The sequence below is a fragment of the Carassius auratus genome, chromosome 3, assembly GCF_003368295.1.
Source record: "Carassius auratus strain Wakin chromosome 3, ASM336829v1, whole genome shotgun sequence".
Lineage (NCBI taxonomy): Eukaryota > Metazoa > Chordata > Actinopteri > Cypriniformes > Cyprinidae > Carassius > Carassius auratus.
The window spans coordinates 21,420,022-21,446,184 of record NC_039245.1 but is presented as its reverse complement, the minus strand read 5'-3'; the positions used below and the strand labels follow the sequence as shown (position 1 = coordinate 21,446,184).

Genomic DNA, 26,163 nt, shown 5'->3' with positions numbered 1-26,163 from the left:
TATAACTCCACTTACATTATTTCTCTTAGTTTCCTTCCTCTGTTTAGCATTTTTTTGTTAATTAACAACACAAATTTAAAACACTCTTCTCTCATGCATAATGCATTTGGACACACACACACACACACACAAACACACCCTCGCACCTGCACACACTTAAGCACATGAGACACAGATGTGCATTCTTTGCTCATCCGTGTCAATCTGGTGGTGACTGCACATATCACGACCGGCACCGACAGAGCACATGCGAGAAACCGCTGCCACGTGTGCCAGATCCTCACCTGACTCTAAACCCAAACGGCCTCCACAACCTCTCACAGTCAACCTGCATCACATTAGCACATTTCCTCTCAGCCTGGCCACGCCCACTGCCACACATGTGCATCACACCTTACCAGCAGCCACAGCTGTGATTGGCTGTTTATAGTTTAGGTGGGTTTTATTTATTTTTTTCCCAAATGTTGTTGGTTTCCCAACTGTTTCTCCTAGACGGCAATGGGATTCAATTTATCATGTAATCAAAATTGACCCTATTTACCTGTTTTGCCTATGATTCATTGCAGCACATTAATCCAAATCTTAATCTTTCATCAGAATGTAATAACTTGCTCTGCCTATGAAATGACTTTCCTGTTTTGGCTCACATCACAAAACGTATTCAACCCCTTCAATCACTTAGTATGTAACTCTAACTCTTCATCATTCAATCTTTTCTCAGTGAAATCTTGTCTTCCACGGTTTCTTTCTGAATGTCACATTAGAGAAGAAAAATTAGTTGCGAATGGCATTTCAGAACAAGACTCAATAACTTTTTTTTTGGCCTGCTTCTCAGATATTTATTTCCAAGAATCAGATCCAGTACTCCCACATGGATTTTCTAGAGTCTTTCGGTTATGCTATTCACATGTCTTTAATGCACTATAAAATAGATTGTATATATCAGCAATTGTCTCATTTGAGTTTACTATAATTTTTTTTTCTTTTACTTATCACTGTTCTGGGTGTGTGTGTGTTCACTGCTGAGTGTGTGCACTTGGTAGGGTTAAATTCAGAGCACTAATTCCGAGTATACATATTTTTTTCTGCCATGGAACTATAGGATAAACATCTGAGACAAAATTGAAGTCCATTTCCACTTCAAAATTCTCACCAATAATATATGGAAGTCACAGCTGGCGAGAAATAAAATGATGAGATGAGAAACAATTGTTTTAAAATAATCTCAATATGGGAAATATAGTCACAATTGTGAAAAAAAAAATTGCATTTGAAAGAATTAAAGTTTGCTTAAATGCTGTAAAAAATAAAATAAAATAAGTCAAAAAGGAGTCAAATTTCATTGCAAAGAGTTTCAGAAAGTAGGTTTGTGTCCTCTGCAGTCATAAACTCTCATCTCAGATAAGATTATTGAGCCTAAAAAAATCATTAACTAAAACATAAGTGGGTTCACAGCGGGACGCTGAGCGCATTTCACCCTGAGGCATTTCACCAGTGTGTGAGAGCGCCCGAGAGCAAGCGTCTCATGAGTTAACCGTGCAGCCAGAGGCGCTTTTCTTGTCTTGTGGGTTGGTGGGTGTGGATGTGCGAGAGGAAAGCTGCGGCTCTCTTTTTCACTTTTCCAGAGTCCGTCAAAACTCACTAAGTTGCTGCGCTTTAACCCGAGGGATCTGCGTGCATGAATGTTTCTGAACTGCGTGAAAACAGAAAGCAGCAGCGAGGAGCGACGGCAGATCATAAACAACCGTGTGGAGTGTTACTCCCGGCCTCATGGCATGGCGCGCCGTGCTGTTTAACCAAGCAGCTCTGCAAGGAATTGCTGCCTGTTGCTGGCAGGCACAAAGCGCGGCAGCTCTCGTCGCCCGTCTCTGAGTGAGCAGGAAGTTGGCCAACCTCCAGCGGTGGAAAATCTATACACGGTTGCATAATATAGCATATCTTTACCTTGCATGAACCCTGAGGAGGCCCGGCAGCTGTGAGCAAACAGAGCGAGGGAGGGTGTGTGTGTGTGTGTTTGCACGGACAGGATTCCTGTGAGCGCCTGCTGGCTGTGGTTGCAGGCCACAGGCTGCATAGCTTTTTCTGACAGGCCCTATGTAGGTTAGAATAAATGCAATGAAAGTTGCCGCCCTGCACCACTATGACATTGTGCGGCTCTACCGAACAGTTAATCATCTATCCCAAGTTTTACAGAAGGATGTTATGACTGAAATCCGTGCGGTCTCTTACCTTGCACGCGAGGTAAGAGACCGCACGGATTTCGACTGTAATTTTCGTGTACTAGTTTTCCGTTTCCTTCTACAATGAAAATTACGTCCATTAGGTGAGCTGAAACGGCCAGCAGGATTTTTTTTTGGGCTGTTCATTCAATTCAGCTCCCTCCATTAAAAACACACGCAGAAGCAGGGCTGTGCAAATGACAAATTAAAGAATTACCTCCTTTTCAAAACCTGAGTGTGAATTTTAATCAAACTGGCCACACCTCACAGGAAGTTGAATTGAAATTTGAATGAGAATGACAGGAAAAATAATGTACCGGTAGATGTACTGAATTAGCATTCAAAGCAATTTAACTCAGGTGATGCATTCTGGGACATAAAGTGTTGTTATTTTACATTAATTAGACACTGAATGAGTGACAACTAGACTCAAAGTTTTGGATGGTTTTCTTATGACTGGAGGGTCAGGAAGTAACATCAAGTAACCCCATCAAAAATTCTAGCAACTACCTAGCAACACCATATTAACCACCTAGAAACACCTTAGCAACCATACAGAACACTTTAGCCACCATCTTGCAACATAGAAATGACCAAGCAATATCTGTTGTTTTTTGGATAGACTACTAAGGTCAATTAGCAACCTCCTAGAATATCCAGAAACTACCTAGCAAAGCCATAGAAACCACACTTAACATGAATTTAATTTGATTTTAATTCTACTTCTTTGCATGAACATTTGAATTGCAATTCTGCATCTTGTTTGCTTATTCTGTTCAAATGTTTCCTCAAGTTCAGCGATTGAGCTGAGAATATGGCGTGCTGTAGCGTTGCGTTCATGCATTTGAATGCATTTTGGAATGCAAAATCACATGAAACTGAACTTGTATATAGCTTGTAGCGTTTGCATTCATGTATATAGTGTCATATGTTATGCACACAAAAAATAAACAGACTTTATAGTTTTGTGCACATTTGTTAATGAGCTGCTCTGGGACAGATTCATGTAACGTCCCTCCACATATCATCTGGAATAGGATATGGACTGAACTCGAGTTAGCTGATGATATCGCATTTGTGGCTCCCGGTCGGCAGTGGAGTGTGTGTTAGACTAATCACGGCTCCACGCTTTAAACAGCTCAGGTAAAAATGCTCTGTTCCCCATCTGACCGTTACCCTCAGAAATAACCAGATGTCCAGCTGTTTTTATTCCTGTTTTGGTTCGTCTCTTTAAGAACAATGTCTTTCTCATATGACCGTACTCTTGTAGTTTTGTGGCGTTTTCCCTGTTTTGTCTTAAAATTTTAATGGGAAGAGGCTCCTTGGAACCATCAGTAACCTCACCTCGGTTTACCCGTCCTCCCGGTGGGCTTTGGGCGGTTTCAAGAAAAATATAAACGAAATGCAAATCGTGCGGCAGTGTAATGCAGAATGACATTTACCATGTGCCGTTCTTACACAAACAAAGAGAAGACGGGCCATCCAAGAAAAAGTTCCATATCTCCTTCCTTACATTCGCTTGTGTTTGCTTTCATATGTCATTTTTTTATTTCCATACTAAAGTTAGAGCGGCATTGGCCGGAGCTCCGCCAGTCTCGCAGAAGCCAGGAAGTCATTTGGACCCTTTCACTCGAATCCCGTGGCCAAGTGTGCGGTTGAATTAACCCCAAGACGACACATAAAATGATCCGAGAACTGCAAGCAACAGACATTTTAGGATTTCTAAGGTTATCGTATCCTTGTTTGACCTGAACTCAGAGATTGTTATTTGAACTGGGTGTTTTTCTTTACATGTGTAGCTGAATTTAAACAAACCTCTGAGTGTGTGTGTGTGTGTGTGTGTCTGTAACTCGTCCTGCACCATTTGTGCTCCAGACATGAACGATTGCATGTTTTGTTAAAGAGAGGTGTGCCGTTACTTTCTTTATGCTAGAATGTTTGATTTTCACCTGGTAAGTGATGAACATAAAAATAACAAGCAATTGAGACATTTCTTTAGACTTTTGGATGGGCTTGTTTGACTTTGGTTGGTGAGCAACCATTTAGAACATATTAGCATTTACCTACCAACACTTTAGCAACCACCTTACAATGCCCTAGCAACCATTTACAAAACTTTAGCAACTACCAAGAACTTTCTAGCAACTATCTAACAAAGCCATAGTAACCATTTAGAACATTTGCAACCACCAAGCAACCTAGAAATGTCCTAGCAACCACACAGAAGGCCCTAGTATGAATTCCAACCACATAAGACCTATACAGATCTAGTTGGCGTGTGCTGCTTTGGTCTTTTTCTGGTGCTGTATGTTTGGGAGGGTCTGCAGACGTCCTGACGAAGCTCTGACAAATACAGTACATGTGGAATAGGAGCCATATGTGAAAGCAGGGGAACAAATGCACACAGCCCAGAAAACAGGCCCTTTCCACAGAAACCACAAGCCAGAGATCAAGTGCAGCTACGAGCTCGCATGAAAATCCAACCAAAAGTCCTGTGTGAAGAATCTCCAGTGCTGTGCGTCAACATTTCTACCAAAAAACGAAACCTGTTCAAACATCCTTATAGTTTAGCCATTAAATGCTGGTTTCCTGCTAATGAGACGCAGCCTGTTAGCATATGCTCAAAGTGAGAAGTTAGCGAGAAGTTCATGCACAGCATTTTAGTTGATTTTATTGCATTTGGCATTCATCTGGAAAGTATACAAATACAGCATAAACATAATCCATCAGTTAGGGCCACTTTACTGTGTTTGAAGACCCAACATCTTCCTCCTGTAAGATCTTAGTGAAGTACGAGGCACAACAGCAATAACGGCCAAACAAGCGAGATGCCTTCGGCCAAATACGTTTGTTGTGAGAATGGCATGTCGCTGGTACAATCCATCCACTGTAAAAACAATGGTGCGGTTGTGCTCCGTAACCCAATTATGCCCCTCTAGAGAGCAAGAGAGAGAGACTCTGTTAGCAACTCTTGATCCATGGCTTTATTCATTTCACTCTGTCTGTGTTGCCCGCCAAACTGGAGATTATATTTGAATTATTCCTTCTTATTTTTTTTTTACATTTTTTTTTATAGCAATACTGATAACTTTAATTCCACTAACTAAAATGCATTGATTTCTTTCATTTATCTTTAAGACATTTATATTGAATAAATGTAATAAAAATAAAAATTATTATATTTATTTTATATAATAATACATTATTAATACATGTCAAAGTTTATTTATAAAGCACTTTTTTAGAAACAACATGTGTTTACCAACGTCCTGTACAAGCATGAATAAGGCAATATGACAAAAAGAATAACAAAGTTAAAAATATTATGAAATATTATAGAATAATGTGAAATAAAATAGCAGCTCTCACAGTGTTAAATGCCATACTATAAAAGTAGGTTTTTTAAGCTAGATTTAAAAACAGTAAGTGTTTGGGCTTTTCTAACATGTAAAGGCAAATTATTCCAAAAGCCCGCCACCAGTCATTGTTAGTTGTCCCTCGTGTAAGGCTGAAGAGCAGGGGTGACCGTGGTCACCATCATGGTCACCGTCAAAAGCACGGTCACCCCTGCTCTTCAGTCTTACACGAGGGACAACTAACAATGACTGGTCCCCTTGACGGAGCATATGAGCATATTCAATTCTTTCAAAATCTTTGAAACTCTGTAAAGATTTAATCTTAGAAAGTTGCCTCATCTGGAAAAAACTGGATTTAATTACCAAATTAATCTGATTATCCAGTTTAAAATTACCCATTAAACCAAGTTTTTTGCAGAGGGCTTTACAAATGGTTTTAAAACAACTAAATCCAGGTCAGGAGACCCACAGGCACTCCCTGGAGTAAACAATATAACTTCCAATTTATCCTTGTTAGATTAAAAAAAAAGTACTGCCATCCAGGCTTAAATTTCCTCAAGGCAACACAGAAGTGGTGCTATAGAATTTGGATGTTTTTGTTTCAATGGCAGATATAATTGTGTATCATCTGCATAACAATGAAACAAAATATTATACTACCTGAAAATGGATCCTAGAGGAAGTATAAATATATATAAAAAAATAGAATAGGCCCTAAAATGGAGCCCTGGGGGACCCCACACGAGAAACACACAGAAGAGGACATAAAATCACCAACAGAAAAGCTTTTGCCAGACAAATATGATCGAAACCACTCCAACACAGTACCCTTAATGCTGACACAATGCTTCATATGAGATCAAGATGTTATGGTCTACAGTGTCATATGCAGCCGTGAGATCTGAGAGCATGAGAACAGCATAGTCACAAGAGTCAGTGGCAAGAAGCAGATCATTAAAACAATTCAATAGGTCTATCTCTGTCACACTGAAATACCTCATGAAGACCATGTAAATTTAAAAATGAGTACAGTTGTGTGAATACAATTTTCTCTTTGAAAGAAATGGGAGTTTTGAAATGGGCCAAAAATTTGCAAGGACCGATGAATCCAAATTATGTTTGGTATGATTTATGATTTTGCATGTAATTACTATATGATATTTATTTATACTACTCTTGTTCTTATTATTATTAATAATATGGAATATAATCATTATGATTAGAAAAATCAATATCTAATGTTTATTTATTCATGTTTTTTATTATTATTGTGTAGAGATCTGATTGTGAGATTATATTTTAAATTCTTGTTTTTCCCCCCTTTTGAGTCTAAATGTTAAGTTTAAACTGACACTTTCTAACTTGGGAATGAATAGTTGTTAGGGTAAACTGTTGAATATTTTACGGAAAAAAATACTTTTCTTAAATATATGGTGGTGTAATGGCATTGTGCTATTCTTCATCTAATTGTTTAATCAAAATATCTGATGTAAAAAAATAGGCATAATAAATTTGAAAAAGTATGAATATCGATATTTGTCAAACAGATTTTAATCTTTTGAGATATAATATTTAGAAGAAAATAAATTAATATTGTTAATTCATTTCAAGGTGGGGCCAAAAACCTTTAATACAGTTCGCAACCTTTGAAATGTGGTCAGACTGAATGTGTCTGTGCTTATTTCGTTTTATCCGACCTTCCGACACTCTCTGCCTTCATGCATCAGATTAGCAGTGTGAGTTCTCACGTCTGCCGGTTCCTTTGTTTTGTTTGCCTCCCACCGGTGTCTGTCGTCAGCCCGCTGCTTTCCTGGAGAGCTGAAGTTGCTGTATCTTTATTAATTCAACAGGAGGAAGTTTCGACAGGAAATGAGGAAAGGGATGTGGGCAGTCATATTTACCGATAGGAAGAGAGTGTTTAAGTTCTCTCCTCTGAAATCTCTCACTACGGCTTGACTTCAGCATTTACACTTTTCTCTTTTACTGTCAGACCATTATAGAAGGAAACTTTTTTCTAGGCATTTTTATTTCTTTAGAATGTACGACTACATTACTACTACACTTGTAAATGAAAATATAGATGATTGGTAGATAGATTCATGTTTAATAGCTCAGGTGTGTATGTGGTTTCCTGTGTGTGTGTGTGTGTGTGTTGGAACAGGTCTCTTTTGCCTGTGTAAGGGTGAATGCAGAGGAAGCGTCTATTGGTCTTTATTCAGGACTTTCTCCTTCCGTCTGTCCCTCTTTATTTCTCACACATTTCTCACACATATCAATAGCCTGATTTTTCTCATGAATTCCAATTATAATCAAGATTTGTTTCATCAGAACAGTCATAATACAGATTTTCAGACTCATTTTACCACATTTACTGAACAGAACTATGTCTGCATATTAGAAAAAAGTATTTTGTTTCAAAAAAGTAAGCATTTTTTTATTTTATGATATGGTCCAACTAATTTACTCATTTATATCACCATCCAATCAATCCTGATGTACAAAATCAAGTCCTTCCCTATATTTCGTTATTATTAAATATCTTATTTCATTTTTTTAAATACATCACCTAATTTTTTTTGTTATTAATTCACATAAAGCGTGAAAAAATATAAATGTTAAATATTGAATGGAAAAACTTGCCAACTAACTAAAACTAAAAAAAATTAAAACTAAAATCAAATAAAAGTTAAATAGAAATATTAAGAAGAGTGTCAACACAATAGGCTTCCAGGAGATTTATTAATAATATAACCAACATTTCCTCATTGTTCATTCATGTTAACGTTAAGTAATAAGATATTATTGTAAAGTGTTACCAAAATGATAAAAGAGCTTAACAAAATGACAAAAACTCGGACTAAAATGAAAGCTGAATATAAATAAAAGCTCATTTAAAATATTAATGAATACTACAATAGAATACTTAAGTTGATTCCCCACAAACTTTTTTGATGATCTCATGCAGCCTAACAAAGTGACATTTTTGACATCATGTGTTCAGTTTGCCTATTCTATTCTTCTTCTTTTTTTAAGCGCCAGGAAGAGGTGTGGTGTCGGTGCACAGATACAGAAGGTGTTAAACAGGACACAAGACCACTTAAAATGACAGACAGAGTTGCACAGACCTAGCAGAAAGGAGACAGTAGGGGTTGTGATTTGGGGATGGTAGTAAAGCATTTGCATAAAGGGCAGGGCAAAGTGCCCGGCGGTGGAAAGCATTGGCACCACGCCTCGCAGACTGGCAGAGGGGCGACTGAAGAGAGAAAAATAGTAGAAAGAGAAAGAGCGAGGAGGGGAGGGGGATTCAGTCAATAGTGCATCCCTTGTTCTGCGAGAGGAGGGCCGGTTTGTTGGCAGCGGTGATGGGGAATCTCTTGTTTGTGTGCTAGATTGCCCCTTTATTTCTTTGATTGCGAAGCGTTCAACACTCGGCAACTGTAGTGCCTGTGTGAATGTTTACAGGGGCATCTGTTCCCGTTTCAAGGTCCCACGTTGTGCGTCTAAACTGTTTCAGGGTGTGTTTTAAGTTCATTTAAATTCATTTCGCTGTGATTCCGCTTCCACAGCAATCAATTTATCAACGTATTCAGTCTAATATGTGATGCTAAAGCTATTAAAAACAGGTCTCTGGGTAATCTCCTTCATTCTGGGTTCTTCATGGGCACAGCTTTGGCACACCGACTAATCTATTTGCATGCAACGTCTCTCTGCCAACCAATCAGAGGGTTTTAATCAAGGCAGAGAGCCGTGCCTTTGAGCTGGAACGCCATGGAGCCGGCGCAGCTGGATGATGTCATAGACCCGGCCTTCATAGTGACGGTCAGCACTGGAAAGCTGCTGGCATTTTGTGTGCTGGTTGACATTTTCGGATGTCATTTTCAGTCCAATTTGCTGATCTGTGGTTTCAAGAAACATTTATTTTTATTATGCAAACATAAAATAGAAATATTGAGTGTCCCTAAATCACAAGTTCAATCTTTTGTTCGTTTGTTAAATATATTGGCTAATTTGACTGCACTTTACACATTCAATAATACCTTTTACCACACTGAGAAATAAAATTGTCTAGAAACAAATTTCATTCAGAAATTGCTAGTAAATTTCACAATTAATACAATGAAACAGCAAGTAACAATGGAATACAATAGACTGAAATAAAATTTTCTTGTAAAACATAATCCAACATCTTTCTTTGTTTTACAACTTTGAAAAAACAACACTGGAGCCCATCGACTTCCATTGTATGAATAGAAAATAATACTGACCCATTTCTCAACATCTTTTAATGTTCCGCAGAAGAAAGAAAGTTAAAGTACATGAAGACAGAACTCATGTTTTTTTAGTGAACTGTCTCTTTAAATCCACATCTCAGAAGGAGCTGTCTGCAGAGTCCGTCTGGGCCTGCTTATCAAGAGCAGAGATATTCAGGACTAATGATGTTTCCGGAGGTTTCCTGTGTTCTCCGTCATGCTCCGTAAGCAGCGCTAAGCCTCGGTTTGATTCTCTACGCACGTGAACTCAGTGCTGTGGCGGTGGTGTGCATCGGGCCGTGCAGGTAACTCTGCGGTATGTTGAAATCAGACACAAGATTTCTGATAATGCTACACTAACAATGCAATTAGACGATCAAAAGATCTTGACCACCGGAGATTTCATGATCTTTAATTCATTGGAGCAGTACTTCCCAATTCATTTATGTTAATACTTGAGCTTCAGAAGTTTGATTTTGAAGTTGTTTTTATTGTCAGTTTTTGTACACTGGGATTTATTTTTTATTTTTTTATTTTGCAACTTTAGCAAAACCTATGATTTCTAATCTACCTGGATTAAATGTAGCATGCAATTTAAGCAAAAGTTTATTTGTTTATTTATTACTTTTAATATCCATGGAATAAGATTTTTGTCATGTAATTTACATGATACTTTCGCCCAAAGCAATTTACAGTGCATTCAAGCTATATATTTGATCTGCAGCTGCTTTTCCTGGGAACTGCAGCCGTGACCTTGGCATTGCTAGTGCTAGGCTCTGCCAGAGGAGCTGCAGGAACATCATTACCAGCTCGGCTGTGCAATCCTTCATCCATTATTCCTTATCAAATCTCTTTGCCGCTGGCTTTTTGTGTTTGTTGTTTGTTTGTTTTTGCTAAACTACATCCTGTGCTACAACACCTACTCAAGGAATTATGCAGCAATGATTTTTATCAGCGAGCCATAATTGTTTGCATTGCATTTGGTGCAATTATGTGTTAGCCAGACGGAAAAGGAAAAGTGTGGGCATGCACTGTATGACATCACGGTTTGATGACAGTTTTACTAGTATGTTTGGAAAAACCCATTTTGTAGATTTAATCTGTCATGTCCTTTTCACCTTTCTTTAAAATGTCCATTTACTCTGGCGGCTCCAAAGTTTGGATAATTCAGTTTTTATTATTAATTTATTTTACTCACCCAGGCTGCATTTATTTGATCAAAATTATAGTAAAAACAATAATATTGTGAAATATTATTACAATTTCAAATAACCTTTTTTTATTTGTATATATTATAAAACGTAATTTATTTATGTGATCAAAGCTGAATTTTCAGCATCATTGTTTCAGTCTTCAGAGTCACTTGATCTTAAGGCATTAGCAATTGTTCTTCTTATATTATTATTAATGTTAACTTTTTTTGTCTGTTTGTTAATAACATTAAAATTTCTTTCTGACAATTCGGATCAATTTAAAGTGTCCAGCTGAATGAAACTATTATTATTTATTATTTATTTTATTTTAGTTACCCCTAATATTTGAATGGCAGTTTATCACAGCTGTATAGCATGACTGTTTTTAACATTGATAATAATAATACATGTTTCTTGAGCATCAAATCAGCAATTTAGACTGATTTCTGAAGGATCATGTGACATTGAAGACTGCAGTAATGATGCTTAAAATTCAGCTTTTTAAAATTACATTTTAAAATATATAGCAATATAAAACAATTATTTGAAATTGTAATAACATAACAGACTTCCCTCAAAAATAAAACAAAAAACGTATTTATTCCAGATTTTTGTCCAGTAGTGTATGCAGTCGAGTGAGTTTGGAAGACACTGCTGCTGGTCCAAATCCGGCACATAGTGCACCACACCATTTCCTCTTATTAGGCCCAGAGAATGTGTTGACAAATGAGCTGATGAATTTCGGGTTGATATTTTGCAGGCCTTAACCCTACACTGCGGTTCTTCCCAGAGTGCCGGGCGTTCCATGCAGCTCTCAGGGCCCTCTGGGATACATGTGCCTTTCCTTTCTCTCCGCTGCCACAAATTGCTTGCAGACTTTTCACACATAGTAATGTGCTGGTTTGTAAACTGGGGTAATTGCAAACACCACCAAACAGCTTCAGCTATCGGCATGCATCACTGGCTAGCCACGATCTGTACGGCTTGGGTGCGTCCTCTCGCCTGACGCAGTGCATGTTGATAATAAATTCTGCCATTTGGTCATTCAAAAAGGAATCTTGCATTCATGCTTTTATCAAACAGGGTTGTACATAGAGAAAAGAGAGTGTTTTAGCTCTCTTTGTGTGTATAAATTGATCTGAGAAACACTTAAAATGACAGTTATACATAGGGCAAACTGGGGCTAGTTGTCACACTTTGCCCAAATATTTCTCGGTGCAGAATTATTTTTAATGCCAGTTTGGGTGTAGAGTACCATTCAAAAGTCTGAGGAGAGTGCATTTTTTGTACTTATATTTTCGGATACTGTGAGCCATTTTTTCAAGATTTTTTGATTAATAAAAAGTTGAGAACAGAACTTCAGCATGGATGCATTCATTTGGAAGCATTAATCAAAAGTGTCAGAGGTTCTGTCTTTAAGAAAAAAAAATTACAAAATCTTCAAATTAACAGCTATTATAAGGCCTTATTAATAGGCTATTAAGCTGAAATTTAATTAAATTAAAATCAATTTTCACTATATACCCGACATTTATTTTAATGCATGCCAAAAATATATATACATCAACATTTTAGTTTAAAAGATAAAATTCACAAAAAATTCTGATATTAGAGAATTTTGAACAAAGTGTTTGTGACTTGCCCCAAGCTCCCATATTTCACAGCTGCTGGTATAAAATCGCTTGTGTTCAGAATTTGCAGGTGTGTCTCTGATTGTGATGACAGCATCTTATGTCATTCGTCACTGCGAGGGCGAGTTTTTAGTGTGCCTGACCTATCTCAGACTGCCTTTCAGAAATCACAACAGACCTGCAGCGTATCAACAGAGAGAAGAGCGGCGAACATCACCTGTGCCAACACACACACACACACACACACACACACACAACTGCTCTAACTTCACGCTTACACACATTCTCACACGGCCCACGTTTCTGAGATGCGAGGTTATACATGAGTGTGAGACTGTGTCCAGTGTCAGACACAATAGATGGCCGTCTGTGTGTGTGGTCAGCTGTGTCTTTACCGCCATGGTTTTGTCCACGCTGGCACGCTGACATGTCTGGACTGGCGTCCTCATGATAGCGTGTGTTAGCACATGATTCTCCACCTCCCTCAACGTCTGTCATGTTGGTATTTATCACATTTTTACTCCGTCTCTCACCGTCTCATTCGAGGCCTGCCTCCTTTCACTTTTAAAAATACTTTTAACAGGCTCTTTGTCTCTTAGTTTCTTGTGTTGTCCGAGTGTCTTTCTGCTGTAAGAGGGCAGACTCAGCCCTCACGTCTGTCTTCATTACGGTGTTTCAGGGTCACGGTGGGTCACACCCGCAGGGAGGGTCACGGACGCACAGCGGGCAACCAGCAAACCCAAACCCTGAAATCTCTCTCATTAAACATGCCTGGTTTACCCAATGGTCCACACACGAGAAAACTACTGGAGGACAAAAACCTGTCCCAGAAACAACATCAGATATATTACACAACAATAATGAATAATTATTATTCATTTTATCTCAATAATAAAAAAAATATTTTCCATAATTAATAAAGTATGTGCTTCAATAGCTTTAATAACTTTAATGAATTATATGCTAAATCTTAAAAATATTTCACCTTCGACAAATATTAAAATACACTTTTTCATTATCTATGATGTTTCAGGTTACTAAGGTTCCTAATTTAGCTTTGGGTATTTTAATATTTTAATAATAATAATATTGCACTTATTATTATTTTTTTTTAAGAATAAATATTTCATATAGGAGAAAACATGTTAATTTCCCAGTGCTGAAGGCTGAAATATAAGACATTGAGTTTAAAGCTGAATGGGTTTCACACTAAAATATAACATAATGTTTTCACTTGCTGAGTTGTTTCTAAAAACAGTATTTATTCACGATAGAACATAGCCTATCATATTTCATTTAAGAAATATTTGTAGGCTATCGTTGTATAAATAGCCCATCAGTAAAGTCTGCTGTGCCAAATCAGTTTGCTGACATTAAAAAGCGAGGTGAATGCATGATATATTTAAACGGATTTGTTTTATTTCGTTTTCTGTTTTTGTAACTCACAGTCGCAGTGTTTCATTCCTCCGGTTTCGCGTATCTCAAAAAATGATTTGCTGCGAGAATATTGATACTACAGGATATTATATTAGCTTACTATCTAACATTTCGTTTAAATCTGCTTCTTGTTAATATAACTGAATTTTATTCAAGCCAGACTAATCACTCCAGTGGTTAAGAATGATTTCTAAAGCGCTGGACTGTAATCGAATTCATCTTTCGTGCAGGAGCCTTTCCTCCATCATTCTCTCTGTTCCTCCAAATAACCTGATAAATGCGCGTGGACGTCAGTATATTAAATAACCGAGTATATAATAATCTCAAGTGTTTAAACAGAAAACATCCGAAAAATAAATAAAAATAATTATCAGGAAAAATAATCATTATTCAATTACCAAAGGCAACTGCTTGATTGAATCGCCAGTCGGATCTGAGACGCTTTTGTGGATTATTCAACCCGAGTGTTTCTATTCCAGTGTTTATGTTTTTTTCTTCTTCTTTATTGTTGTGCCAGCTCAGTAAAACTAGGGTAATGATCACACTTTGCTTTATAGAACTGTATAGTGCAACTTTGCCAAAGTGTTCAGTGTAAAATGTAGGCTGCTATTGTTATTAAGCACGAGTCTCTGAACAAAATAAACTAGATAAATCAGTTGACTGTGTAAAGCGTTGATGAAGAAAGAAAGTTTGAATAATGTGCCTTACAAAATAAGATTTTCACCAGACGATCGCAGCTGGTCCTTTACGGTGTGACTTGAATATGGATTTTGAACATTTTATGCCAGGAAAATGAATTAGCTAGTATAGACTATGACAGTAAGTTATGCCATGCAATATTTTGTAGTACAACCTAAATTAACAAAATTGTGCGTGCTTGAGTGATCAAGTAATTTTCTTTGGTCGAACTAGTTTTTTCTGCATTGATTGAAAGGTGCTTGGGTGTGTTTTTGCTACTATTAATTGATTTTACCGTCAGTGACAAACTAACACAAATGATTCTCTGGCGCGCGACACCAAACACTCTTTCCAGCTCGCTCATTTCCATCCGCCTGCTGGCACACACTCGAGAGATGATGTCTTCTCTCTTTTAAGCATTAATGTTGTAGGAACAGGCGAAAGGGAAAAAATAACAGAGCGATTATTTTTAATTGAGCTGGCAGAAATCTTGCGCTCCTCGTAGTTTGTGGTCAGAACGGCGCACGTGACGCGCAGGTGTGACGCGTCACGCGCCGCTGATGTTACCTGCACAAAACGCTGCTTTGCAAACTGTTAACCGTATCTCAGGGTTTCTCTGACCTCTCTGAGGAGCAGTAAGACTCGGGCTGGGAATTAAGGTGAGAAACCAGGCCGTGCTTTGTGCGGTTTTGATGACAGGACGGCCACAGGTTGATGAAAGGCGATGTTTTGCTACATTTTTAAAAAGTATATCCCTTCCATTGGTTTATTAGCTACGTTTGTAATGAAATAGTGTCGTTTAATAAGTTTAAAAAGCTTGAAATAGATGACAGGCCCATGAGTAAAATAAAACAAGCCACGAGATGTTTGTTTTAACTCCTCGTGCGTTTATTAAACGGCAGCATCAGTAACGTTATGTGATTCAGTCGACAAGTGTTCAATAAATAGTTAGTTTCATTGATGATAGTAACAACAAAAACGAACAGTTAGTTCTTCCGCCGAGTAATATAGTTCATTAGTCTAATAACCGTAGGGTATTGACGGTTGCCAACAACCTGGCGGATTAATATAGCCGCAACTGTCAGTTTCATACTGAATATTTGGACCCGAGCCTTTGTTTTCATAAATTTCACGGCGCTTCGTAAAATTGAAAACAGTAATAGAGATGTTTGTCCATAGAGTCCAGTTTTTTTTTTTTTCTTTCGTAATGTTTTTGTCATGAATATCAAGCAGGGGTGCGTTGCGGTCGTAGTGAAGATTTTTTTAGGCTGGATCTGTTTGTCTTATAACAGTTGAATATTTAAAATATATATATTTTTTTATACTATTTAAATAATTGTAATATTTTATCTTTTAATTAATTAAAATATTACTTTGCAAAGTACTAATATGTCTTTTGTCAAATGCTTTTATTGTGGCCTATTCTCTGTTCTATAGAATAAGCGAGTTGTGCTTCAGGCAAGTGAGTTTTCAAACGCACATGTTGATCAGAAGCTAATTATCTCATGCTCGCACTGGTAGCACTAGAGGAAGCCATTAAGGGCTGTGTTTCAAACAGAGAAGGGATTGTTTGAAATAAAGGTGCTATTGAAACAAACGCATTCATAAACAAATTCTGCTCTCCTCTGGCTGTGTGCTTCAATTAGCATCTTATTAGAGACCTCAAGCAGGTGTTGGTTTCGACACATAGGCTCCCATGTAAAGGAGGAAGCACTAATGAAGAGTTTTACTGAGATGGGAGAGCGTTATCACCATGCATCCGTCCAATGATGTCTTCTTGGTCTCTCATTTAAGAGATATTTGCATATGTTTGTCCAGCTAATCCAGCATTTCAAATCAATTTTTCGGGAAGAACAGCATCCAAGCAAGTTATTCATTTGATTTTTTCTTTGTGGAAAACGTCAACAAGAATTGATCAACAGCTCTGTCTACAGTACGTCTGGTTTAGTCTCAGGGTTTCAGATCTGAATGTCTCTAGTAAATCTCTGCTCTGCTTTATGCTGTAAGAAGCTGTTGTTTTATATTCTTTTTGATTGCAATATTAAAGTATTCCAAAACTCAGATAGTTAATTATGATTGCATGTAAAAAAAATAATAAAGAGCACTGTTTACACTCAGTCAAATCAGTCAAGAAAACCATGACATTTGAAAAGCATTTAAAAGCATTCATTGGCAAAATTCTGATGCATATTATAATTTGTGCAATTAAACTTTCCAAATTTGACAAAACAGTGCTTTTATTTTTGCTTGAAGTGATCTTATACGCTCATTAGTGCTTGACCATTTTTTAATTTCTAAAATCAGCTGATGGCAGATTTTGGAGCTGGCACTTCTTCTGTAATAAATTATTAATATGTTTTTTTGCAGGAACATCGTTCCGAACAACTTTTCGAAGTTTTGTGAGCAACTTCAGATCAGATATTCAATCTCCCATCCTTCAGTCTGCTGCGTTCGGCCAGAGCTCCTCGTTTTCTCAGACAGACACAGCATATGTTTGTTTTAAATTAGAGCTGCACATGGGGAGCGAGGGGTGTGCGGTCGCTTTCCTCTTTGTCTTAGCCTCTAAATCCACGAGCAGCTGCCGGCTGCAGGGTCTGCTGGGAGTTGGAGAGAGCTGTGTGCTTTCTCCCATCGCCTTGTGCCAAGGTGGCATTACACAAGCGGCAATGGTGACCCAGACTTAAGAACACGGTTGCCATGACTAGCTTAATGGGATGGTGAACTTTGGCTCTGTGGTGGATCGGAACTTGTCAAACTGGCAAATTGTGCACCACCGGACTGGACTGTGTGCTCTCTCTCGCTCGCTCTCGTTCTGCCTCCAGCCCCCCCTCCACCCCCACCCTCCTCTCTTTCCCCTCCCTTTCAGCTCTTCAAGCTAACGTATTGGCTGAGCTACAGGCATCTTGTTGCCAAATAGGTGGGCCCTACTCGTGTTGGCAAAGACTCAGGCAATGGTTAAGGAAAGAACGTGGAGAGGACGAGAGAGAGAGGGAGCGAGTGAGCGATCGAGAGAGAGAGTTGGAGAGAAAAGGAGTAAAAAAAGCAGCAGCACTTGGGTTTGCCAGCGGTCCTGCGAGCTCGTCCAACATTGATTCGGTTCTCTTTTTTTTTCTTCCTGCCCGTATTCTGTGCTTTGCATTAGCCAGCTCCCCCCACCCGCCCCCCTTCGTGGCAGGAGTGTGCATGCATGTGCGCGCGTGTGCCTGCGTTATGTGTGTGAGTTTTTGGCCGAATCCAAAGATCTAAGAAAACTCTCTTTGCGCTTTGCCAAGGATTTTTTATATTTAATTATTTTTGCTTGCATTGTTTAGATTTTAAGTAGTATTATTATTATTTGGAAGGCAAAAGCATTTATTTTGAGTGCTGCTGCTTTTCTATCTCTTTTTTTTTCTTTTTCTTTTTTAATTGGATACACCCCTTCATTTAATTTTTTTTTAGGAGCAATTATGTTTTTTTTTTAATAACCAATTTTACCTGGAAACGCATAAGAAAATTCCTGTTCTTTAATTTTTTTTTGAAAACTTCTTTCTGCTGGCAATTGAAGCATCTCCAGTCTTCTTTCCTTTTTATCCAAGCTTCCTCTTTTTTTTTTTTTTGGTCGGCAATTCTTCATCTTTGCCAAGCCACCAGTTGTTGTTTCGGCGTGAGTGGCAAAGAACTGGTGCGGGTGGATTCCCCCCCACCTCATCCTGAACGGCGTGCCAAATTTATGATGAGAGTGCAAAATGGTAACTAGCAGCCTTTCTCTCTCTTTCTGCTCCTGTCTACAGTGTGTGCTTTTCACGGTGATATCTGACTTCTCGATTGTTGAAATGTGAACATGCCTGGATTTCTGCACGACAGCAGCCCGCAGAGAGGATTTGATGGCAGGTCTTGAAGGGACGCAGTTTAACCGCGGTCTTGTTGTGACGAGAGTTGGCGGAGAGGGTCTGGGGCACGGCGGCCCTGGCACTGGGGCACCGTGGTGCGGTTTAGGCTTTGTCACTGAGCGTTGTGTGGTGAAGGTATTATTGGAGAGCTGAATGAGTCTTCCGTTGCCGTGGGAATCGCCAAGCTTTTCTTGGCCTGACTTGAGCTAAAGAAGCTGCTTTCTGTGAATTGCAGAATCCCGGAATTCCTGCACAGCCGCTGAGATCTTTAAAAACTGATTTGTTTAGCTTCCAATTTGCGTTTACATTCATTTAGTCTTTGTATTTATGTAGAATAATTGTGTCTGAACTTAAGGGGATTTTTCTTTATGCATGCTAATATTGCTAAAAATATTTCAATTGAAAATAATTATTGATCACATTTTTCTATTTGCTTTCAGTTTACATTCTATTCGGTCTTAATATCCAGTGTTTTATTTATATATTTTTATGTTTGCTCAGCACCGAAAAAAGGTCAAAATTAGATGTTAAAAGCAAAAAAAAAAAGGAAATTCATGACAATCAAATGGCTTTAATGGAATGTGATACCAAATTAAATAGAATGTAAGACTATAAAATGTTAAGTCTGTATTATTTTAAATGAAAATAATTCATATTTTTTTCAAGCTTAATTTCTATAATGCCAAAAATGTATTTCTTAATTTGTGTTTTAGTTGTTTTCTAGTAAAAATATCTTTAAAACAATATAAACGCACTTGGAACTAAATATTTTTAAGATATTCTAAGACTTGTTTCCAGAGAAAATCCCATATCTTTTTATTTTGCCTTGCGTTTACCTGATTGTCAAAAATATTTATTCATTGAAACTGATGATTCGTAAAACCTAAAATGTATTCAAATGGACCTAATTTACCATGCGTTTTCTATTATAGATAGTTTTAATGCCTAATTGTGCAGATATGTAAATTCAGATGCATCCAACACATTATTTTCCAAAGCTCTCAAACATTTCTCTTTAAGTTCCACAAAAGTTTCTGAAATCATCTCTAAAATTCCTCTTTTTTTAACCACCAGGATGAATTTCATCCCTTCATCGAGGCTTTGCTGCCACACGTCCGTGCGTTCTCCTACACCTGGTTCAACCTCCAGGCCCGCAAGCGCAAGTACTTCAAGAAGCACGAGAAGCGCATGACGAAGGACGAGGAGCGCGCCGTCAAAGACGAACTCCTGGGCGAGAAGCCCGAGATCAAGCAGAAGTGGGCGTCCCGTCTGCTCGCCAAGCTCCGCAAAGACATCCGGCCGGAGTTCCGCGAGGACTTCGTGCTCACCATCACGGGGAAGAAGCCGCCGTGCTGCGTGCTGTCCAACCCCGACCAGAAGGGCAAGATCCGCCGCATCGACTGCCTGAGGCAGGCGGACAAGGTCTGGCGCCTGGACCTGGTGATGGTTATCCTGTTCAAGGGAAGTCCTCTGGAGAGCACAGACGGAGAGAGGCTGATCAAGTCACCGCAGTGCTCCAACCACGGCCTCTGCGTGCAGCCGCACCACATCGGAGTGTCCGTGAAAGAACTGGACCTGTATCTGGCCTACTTTGTCCACACGCCAGGTGAGTCACACACACACACAGAAATACACCGCTGTGTAACCCGGTTCAGGAAGCACGGTCTGATTCAGTTCCGGGCTGGATTCCAAACATGTACTTAAATGCAAATATATGCAAATACAGGCTTTTTGTTCTGTTTATTTCTTTGTTATTATTTGTGTGATTGTGATGGAACTTGAAGGAGTGTGTGGGGAACTGTGAAATTTACGTGTGTGTGTGTGTGAACTGGTTTACAGGTTATGTTTGCTGTAGTGTGTGTAGCATAATGCAACCATGCCTTTGATAGTTGTGTGTACGTTTGTGTGTAAATGTCAGTTTCTGTATTGTGGCAGTGACAGCTGGCCTGCTCCCAGCTGGTGTGAAGGCCAGACACACACACAAACACACACACACACACACACACACAGGTTGGTTAGTTAAACTACTGCCTATAACACACTCCTAAAACCTCAACGATCACATTCTCATTGACAGAACATTTACTTTCGATCTGCAGTCTTAATTTATGTATTTAATTTATTTAGTTTTAAGTTTTGCTCAGCATTGAAAGAAACGTAAAAATTAGATTTCAAAAATCAGAATGTTCACGTTGAAATTCTAAACAATCAAACAAATTTCATGGAGCTTTATGATAGACTAAAATGTACAAATATTTGGTTTTATAAAGCATTAACAAAACAACTATGATAAATATATTTCATATTAAATGTAAAGGTTTTTATTCCAGGTTTTTAGAAAGAATATATGCATAATTATTATAAAAAATAAATGACAGATATTATTTCTAGACACTTAAAATAACACTTTCTTCAACTAATACAACAATATAAATAGTAAATTAAAAGATATGATTTATAATAGTTTATTATGTATTCTGATGGTGATGTTAGGATTGGTGAGTGTGGTTTTGTTGCGGTTATTTGTTTGTCAGATGCGCTGTAATGATGGTCACTATATTGGCGGCAGTTTTTGGCAGAACACAGAAAGAGACACTCACAAACAGCGCAATATTATATTTGCAGCTATTTACAGGCAGCTCAGTTATTTAGCTATTATCTGTGCGCTCAGAGTATGTGAACAGGCAACATTTGATGGCGGTTTTTCGCCTTTGTTGTGACAGAGCCATAATTCTGTTTGTTGGCAGGGCCTCCGAAAGAGATTTTGTTGCCCATGCCGAGTTTCCCTTTCTCTCCGTGTGGAACTCAGCATCAGTTAGCCGGTTCACCGTGCCGTTCTTTTCCTGTTTAACGGTATGCCATGACTCAGATTACCTCCTGCCGACCCGGCCGAATCTCCAGTCTTAATCCGGACGCTATAAAAGCGGCCCGATGGCTCATTGTTCTGGCCACATCCACTTTACCAAATTGTGATAATATTACTGCAACGTTTGCTCATGTCCCTTGCACCCTGTCAGACCCTGTTTTTTGCGAAGATTATTCTCAGAGCAAACATTTGCACTTATTTTTTGACTGCAGTTTTAAACGACTAGCGCCTGCCAAAAACGAGGCCTGGTTTAGATCACTTCTGCTTTCGCTGTCTCTGAAAATCAGCGTTTACATTTTGGCTCCAGCATTCGAACAACTACATGTACTGTGATATTTTGTAGTGCAGATCAGGAGGCACGATTTGTGTTTAATTGACTCTCCTGGTCCTGTTTCACTGCTTGTTTAAGATGCATGTCATATCGGCGATGGGAGCGATTAATGATGTTAAACTTCGCCGGTAAAACACTCAGGAGCACGATGCCGTAATTACGCTCGGTCTTCTTGCCGTACGCCGGCTGTATTAATGATGATGATTAATGGGAGTTTTTGACCAGCACCTTGGATCGACCGTCTCGCGCCGCTCCAGAATAAAAGTTGTTGTTTTTCTTCTGCGTTTGTCAGAATGATCGATGCTTTCTCCAGGTTCAGTCATCTCTGGAGCTCGCCACGTCATGCGGCACCCATTATCACACAGTCATGATAAAAACATGTGCCTGCTCTCATCTCTACTCGAGCTGTGTCCAGCTCAGACAGCCGACAAAACGCCGGCCGCGGTGCCAAGATCTGTAGTCAGGCGACAACTATACAGCTCTGTGTTGTAAAGGAGAGAGAGAGGGATAGACGCTGAAAAGAGGGGAACTAATGGTGGCCTTTTCCTTTCAGAAAAGGAAATGGATGTGTATAGTGAAATGACAATGGACTCTTAAATAGCCAGTATTTTCTGCATGTTTTTTTTAGCAGAGCGTTTGTGTTTTTTCAGAAGTGAAATGCAATGACTAATGCATTAAGGTTGTTTGCCGTCTGGCCTTTGGACAGCAGCGTTCCTTCTTGGCTGGTCATCGAGGTGTTGTGGACCGCTAACAGAGGCTTGTAACCAGACGGACAGCAGACAGTCACCCGCACTGACCGCTGACACGCCGCTTCACGTGGTCACCTGCACATTTGATTTGATTTGGAGCTGGATGTACTTTGACTCTTTCAGCAATGTGAAGGTGTTGCTGGGGTCATACTCAGGAAGCTGGTTTCCCTGTCTTTATTGTGTTTGTGTGAGAGAGTTTGTTTAATTACAGGTGCTGGAAAAATAGTAGTCTGTTTGGATCCAGCTTTGACTTTTTTTGCTGTTTTTAAAAATATGCCATTTTTATTTGTATTTTTTTTAAATATATATATTTGTAAATAACATTATTTTTAATTTTGTAAAATAAATGAAAATTTCATGAGATAAGAATTTAAATACTTTTTTTCCAATAAATATATTCATAATTTCATAAAATCTAAATTTAACAAAATGCATATTTCATTCGTTTTAGTATTTTTATTTATTTATTTTCTTTTAAATAAGTGTATTCATAAATTTTTATAGGTATTAATCTTTCATTTAACAGCACATTTCTGATGCTGTATTTTATAGTTTGAATTTGTTAAAATACAGAAATGTTTAAATGACTATATATATATATATATATATATATATATATATATTTCTAAGCAGTATATTTATAATATGGTAATTAAAAATAAAATATATATATAATATAGCTATGTTTTGCTTTAACGTGATGATGAAATATACAAATAATAATTTCCCTAAAGATATTTACTTAAATTAATTTAGCAACTGTGATACGCACAAAGCATATCAGATAATATAAATAAATTTATTTATTAATTTGAAGCAAAAAAAGATGGAAAATGCATGAGAAATGCAGGAGAAGCATGTGTTTGAAAAGCGCTGTTTTAGTTGTTTTTCCTCTAATATTTAAACACTCGTGCAGCACAGACTCGTCAGCAGGAGAGAAAGTCAAAAACGGCAGAATTCAGAAGATCACAATAGCTGAGGAGGAAATGGTGCAGCTGACATGGAAAAACAGGAGAAATGTTGAAGGAGCAGAAGGATTGACTTTGGCCTGAGCTCTGCTTTCTTTACAGCGTTTGGATGGAACAAGGCAAATAAAACTTAGAGGTAAAACCGTAATGCTCCATTACGGGATGCATAAACATATAAGCAAACAGAAATCATGTTAACCAAAGATATTAATATTCTCTGGCAGTTTAATGAGATTCTATCAACAATAACCAAAAAAATCCTCCTCCGCCTCCTGATCAACTATTAATTATTAGTAATGTTATTATTTGCATTGTTGCATTGTTAAAACTGAGAATAAAACAGCGTGCAGAGAATTAGGACGGTGTAAAATGCCAAAATGGAAACAAAAGGCGGTCTGCGAAGGGAACTTCGACTGGTGTGTGTGTGTTTGGCACTGCTGCGCGGATCTCAGCTTTTCAAATCACGCCACACGCTCTGCCAACATCCCTCTCTCTTTCCCAGCCTCTCCTTCCATTAAACCCGCTTTTTCATGCCCTATCCTCTGCTTTCCAGACACATCCTCCCTATATCGCCATCTTAACACCTGACGGGAAAAACAAGTCTTTACCTCACACGCAATTCCAAAATATACCCATGTCGCATTTTGAGGGTGCATTTTTTTTTTTTTTTTTTTTTTTTTTTTTAGAGCAATTTTTGCTTTTAATGATTCAGAAATTGTGAATGATCCCATTCGCTGAGAAAGCCGCGTTCCAAATCAAAATGGAGAGTTTGGCAGCGCTGGCTTTGGCTGTCGGGCTTCTGTCTCAGATGTTAAGACGTGAAAAAAATACGTGGCCGATAGATCATCCAGCTAATCGTGTTTAAGTACATATATTTTTACACAAAATCACCCTTTAGGCGTCTGACCCGAATGGTCAAACTGTCGCCAGCGCAATTTAAGTTTAAAATGATGCATTTTAACTTCTGAAGTGTGTCAGGAGACCCGGCCTAAGCCGCATTAGCACATGACACTTTTGACAACCGGGCTTTACCAGATGAGAGTTACAGAGTTTGACACAGGCCCTCGTTGGAATGTGTGTGTTTTTGTGTATTTGTGCTGTGACGTTATTTTTTATATGGGTGTGTATGGTGCACTTTGAGTGACACCCCGGACAGGCTAATAGCGGCAGTCAGACCGAGCGAATAATGATTGGAGAATGAGGGCTATTATTGAACTAGAGTAAACAGCACAGGACTCTGCTGAAAAGAGCTCATTCACCACAGCGCTGGAGTGCAGCGGCTTTCTTCTCCTCAGGGGTCCTCCTGCCGCTCTCAGAATCCGTCTTTTGTTCAGCACAGAGAGAGCGAGAGGGGATGAAGCCCGCGCCAGTCTAACGAGACCTTCGCTTTGTCGTGTCGATGAGGCCGCTTCATCACTGCAACAGTAGACACACACACACTGCCCTTGTAGACATTTAGCCTGGCGCACTGACAATGAAAAGCACTTTTCGGTACTACTGTTATTTTTTTTCCCCCAACACATGCAGGACATTTATCAGATGCTGATTTGCAGAAATGTACCATGGTCCCCTAAATGGTACCATGGTAGAAACTGGTGCCATAGTAGTTTTTGTACTGCTTTTTTACAACCTTTTAGCACTGCTGCTTTTTTACTGTACAAAAAATACCTGCTGATTTATTTACCATTATTTGCTAACAAAAAATACCCTGGAACTACATGCATTTTGACATAATACAATGCAGATATTAGTATCAGTGGTACTATGTCTGTTATATATTTACAGAGATTTTTACCAATATGTTTTATTATGGCACAGTTATAATACAGTAAATGTATGACCTGCTAATTTGTATTGCTCTTACAAAAAATATATTAATAAAATGACTATGAAATTACAAGATTTTTAGTGTGGTTAACAAATTTAAGGATGTTTGAGTAACTTCTCACACACTGCTTTAGGGCTCTTTGGTGCATCATGTGAATGCTGATGTATGGATATTTGCTCGAAGCAGTGTGTGAGCAGGTTCCTGTGGAAGCACATGCTTTCGTGTGTGTGTGTACATGCAAGTGAGCGATAGAAAAACAGGGCAGGGATGTGGAGTGTAAACTAGGTGCTAATGCCTCCTTTTGCCTGTTTTGTCAGTGCAAACGCTCTAATTAATGGGAATGGAATAAATAAATTAAGCAGCTATGTCTCTCCACAGCTGAGCAGCGAGAGAGAGCGGCTGTGAATCTCTCTTCCTGTTCCACTTATGTTATGTCCTATTAGCCCAGGCTTTGATGCAAAGGCTTTTGTCAACACACACAAAAAACTGCTTTATTCTGTTGGATTGATTAGGTATTCATGTAACTAATAAAATCATTTTCCTCCAGATTTGGATTCATTCTGCATGTAATTAACTTTGCAGAGAGCACGCTAAAATATATGCAGCTAATGCTGGTTGGGGGTGTTTGCTAAGTCAGGCATTACTCATGCGGTTACTAAGAAGTTAAAAGAATCGTCTCACCCTAAGGCCATCCAAGATTTAAAGTTTCTTTGTCAGAGCAGATTTGGAAAAATGTAGCATTACACCACCTGCTCACCAATGGATCTTCTGCAGTGAATGGGTGCCAT

The 26,163-nt window shown here is 38.6% G+C and overlaps 1 protein-coding gene across 12 annotated transcripts in view; it reads left to right on the top strand.

The window, feature by feature from the left end:
* Positions 1–26,163, top strand: part of LOC113050580 (nuclear factor 1 X-type-like) — a 158,984-nt gene that overhangs the window by 49,266 nt on the left and 83,555 nt on the right. For 8 of the 12 annotated variants that reach the window (XM_026213692.1, XM_026213782.1, XM_026213703.1 and 5 more), the window contains one exon: positions 19,708–20,239. In XM_026213692.1, coding sequence (XP_026069477.1) covers positions 19,708–20,239 — 532 coding nt within the window. The other 4 variants (XM_026213763.1, XM_026213744.1, XM_026213754.1 and 1 more) reach the window with 4 other exon arrangements.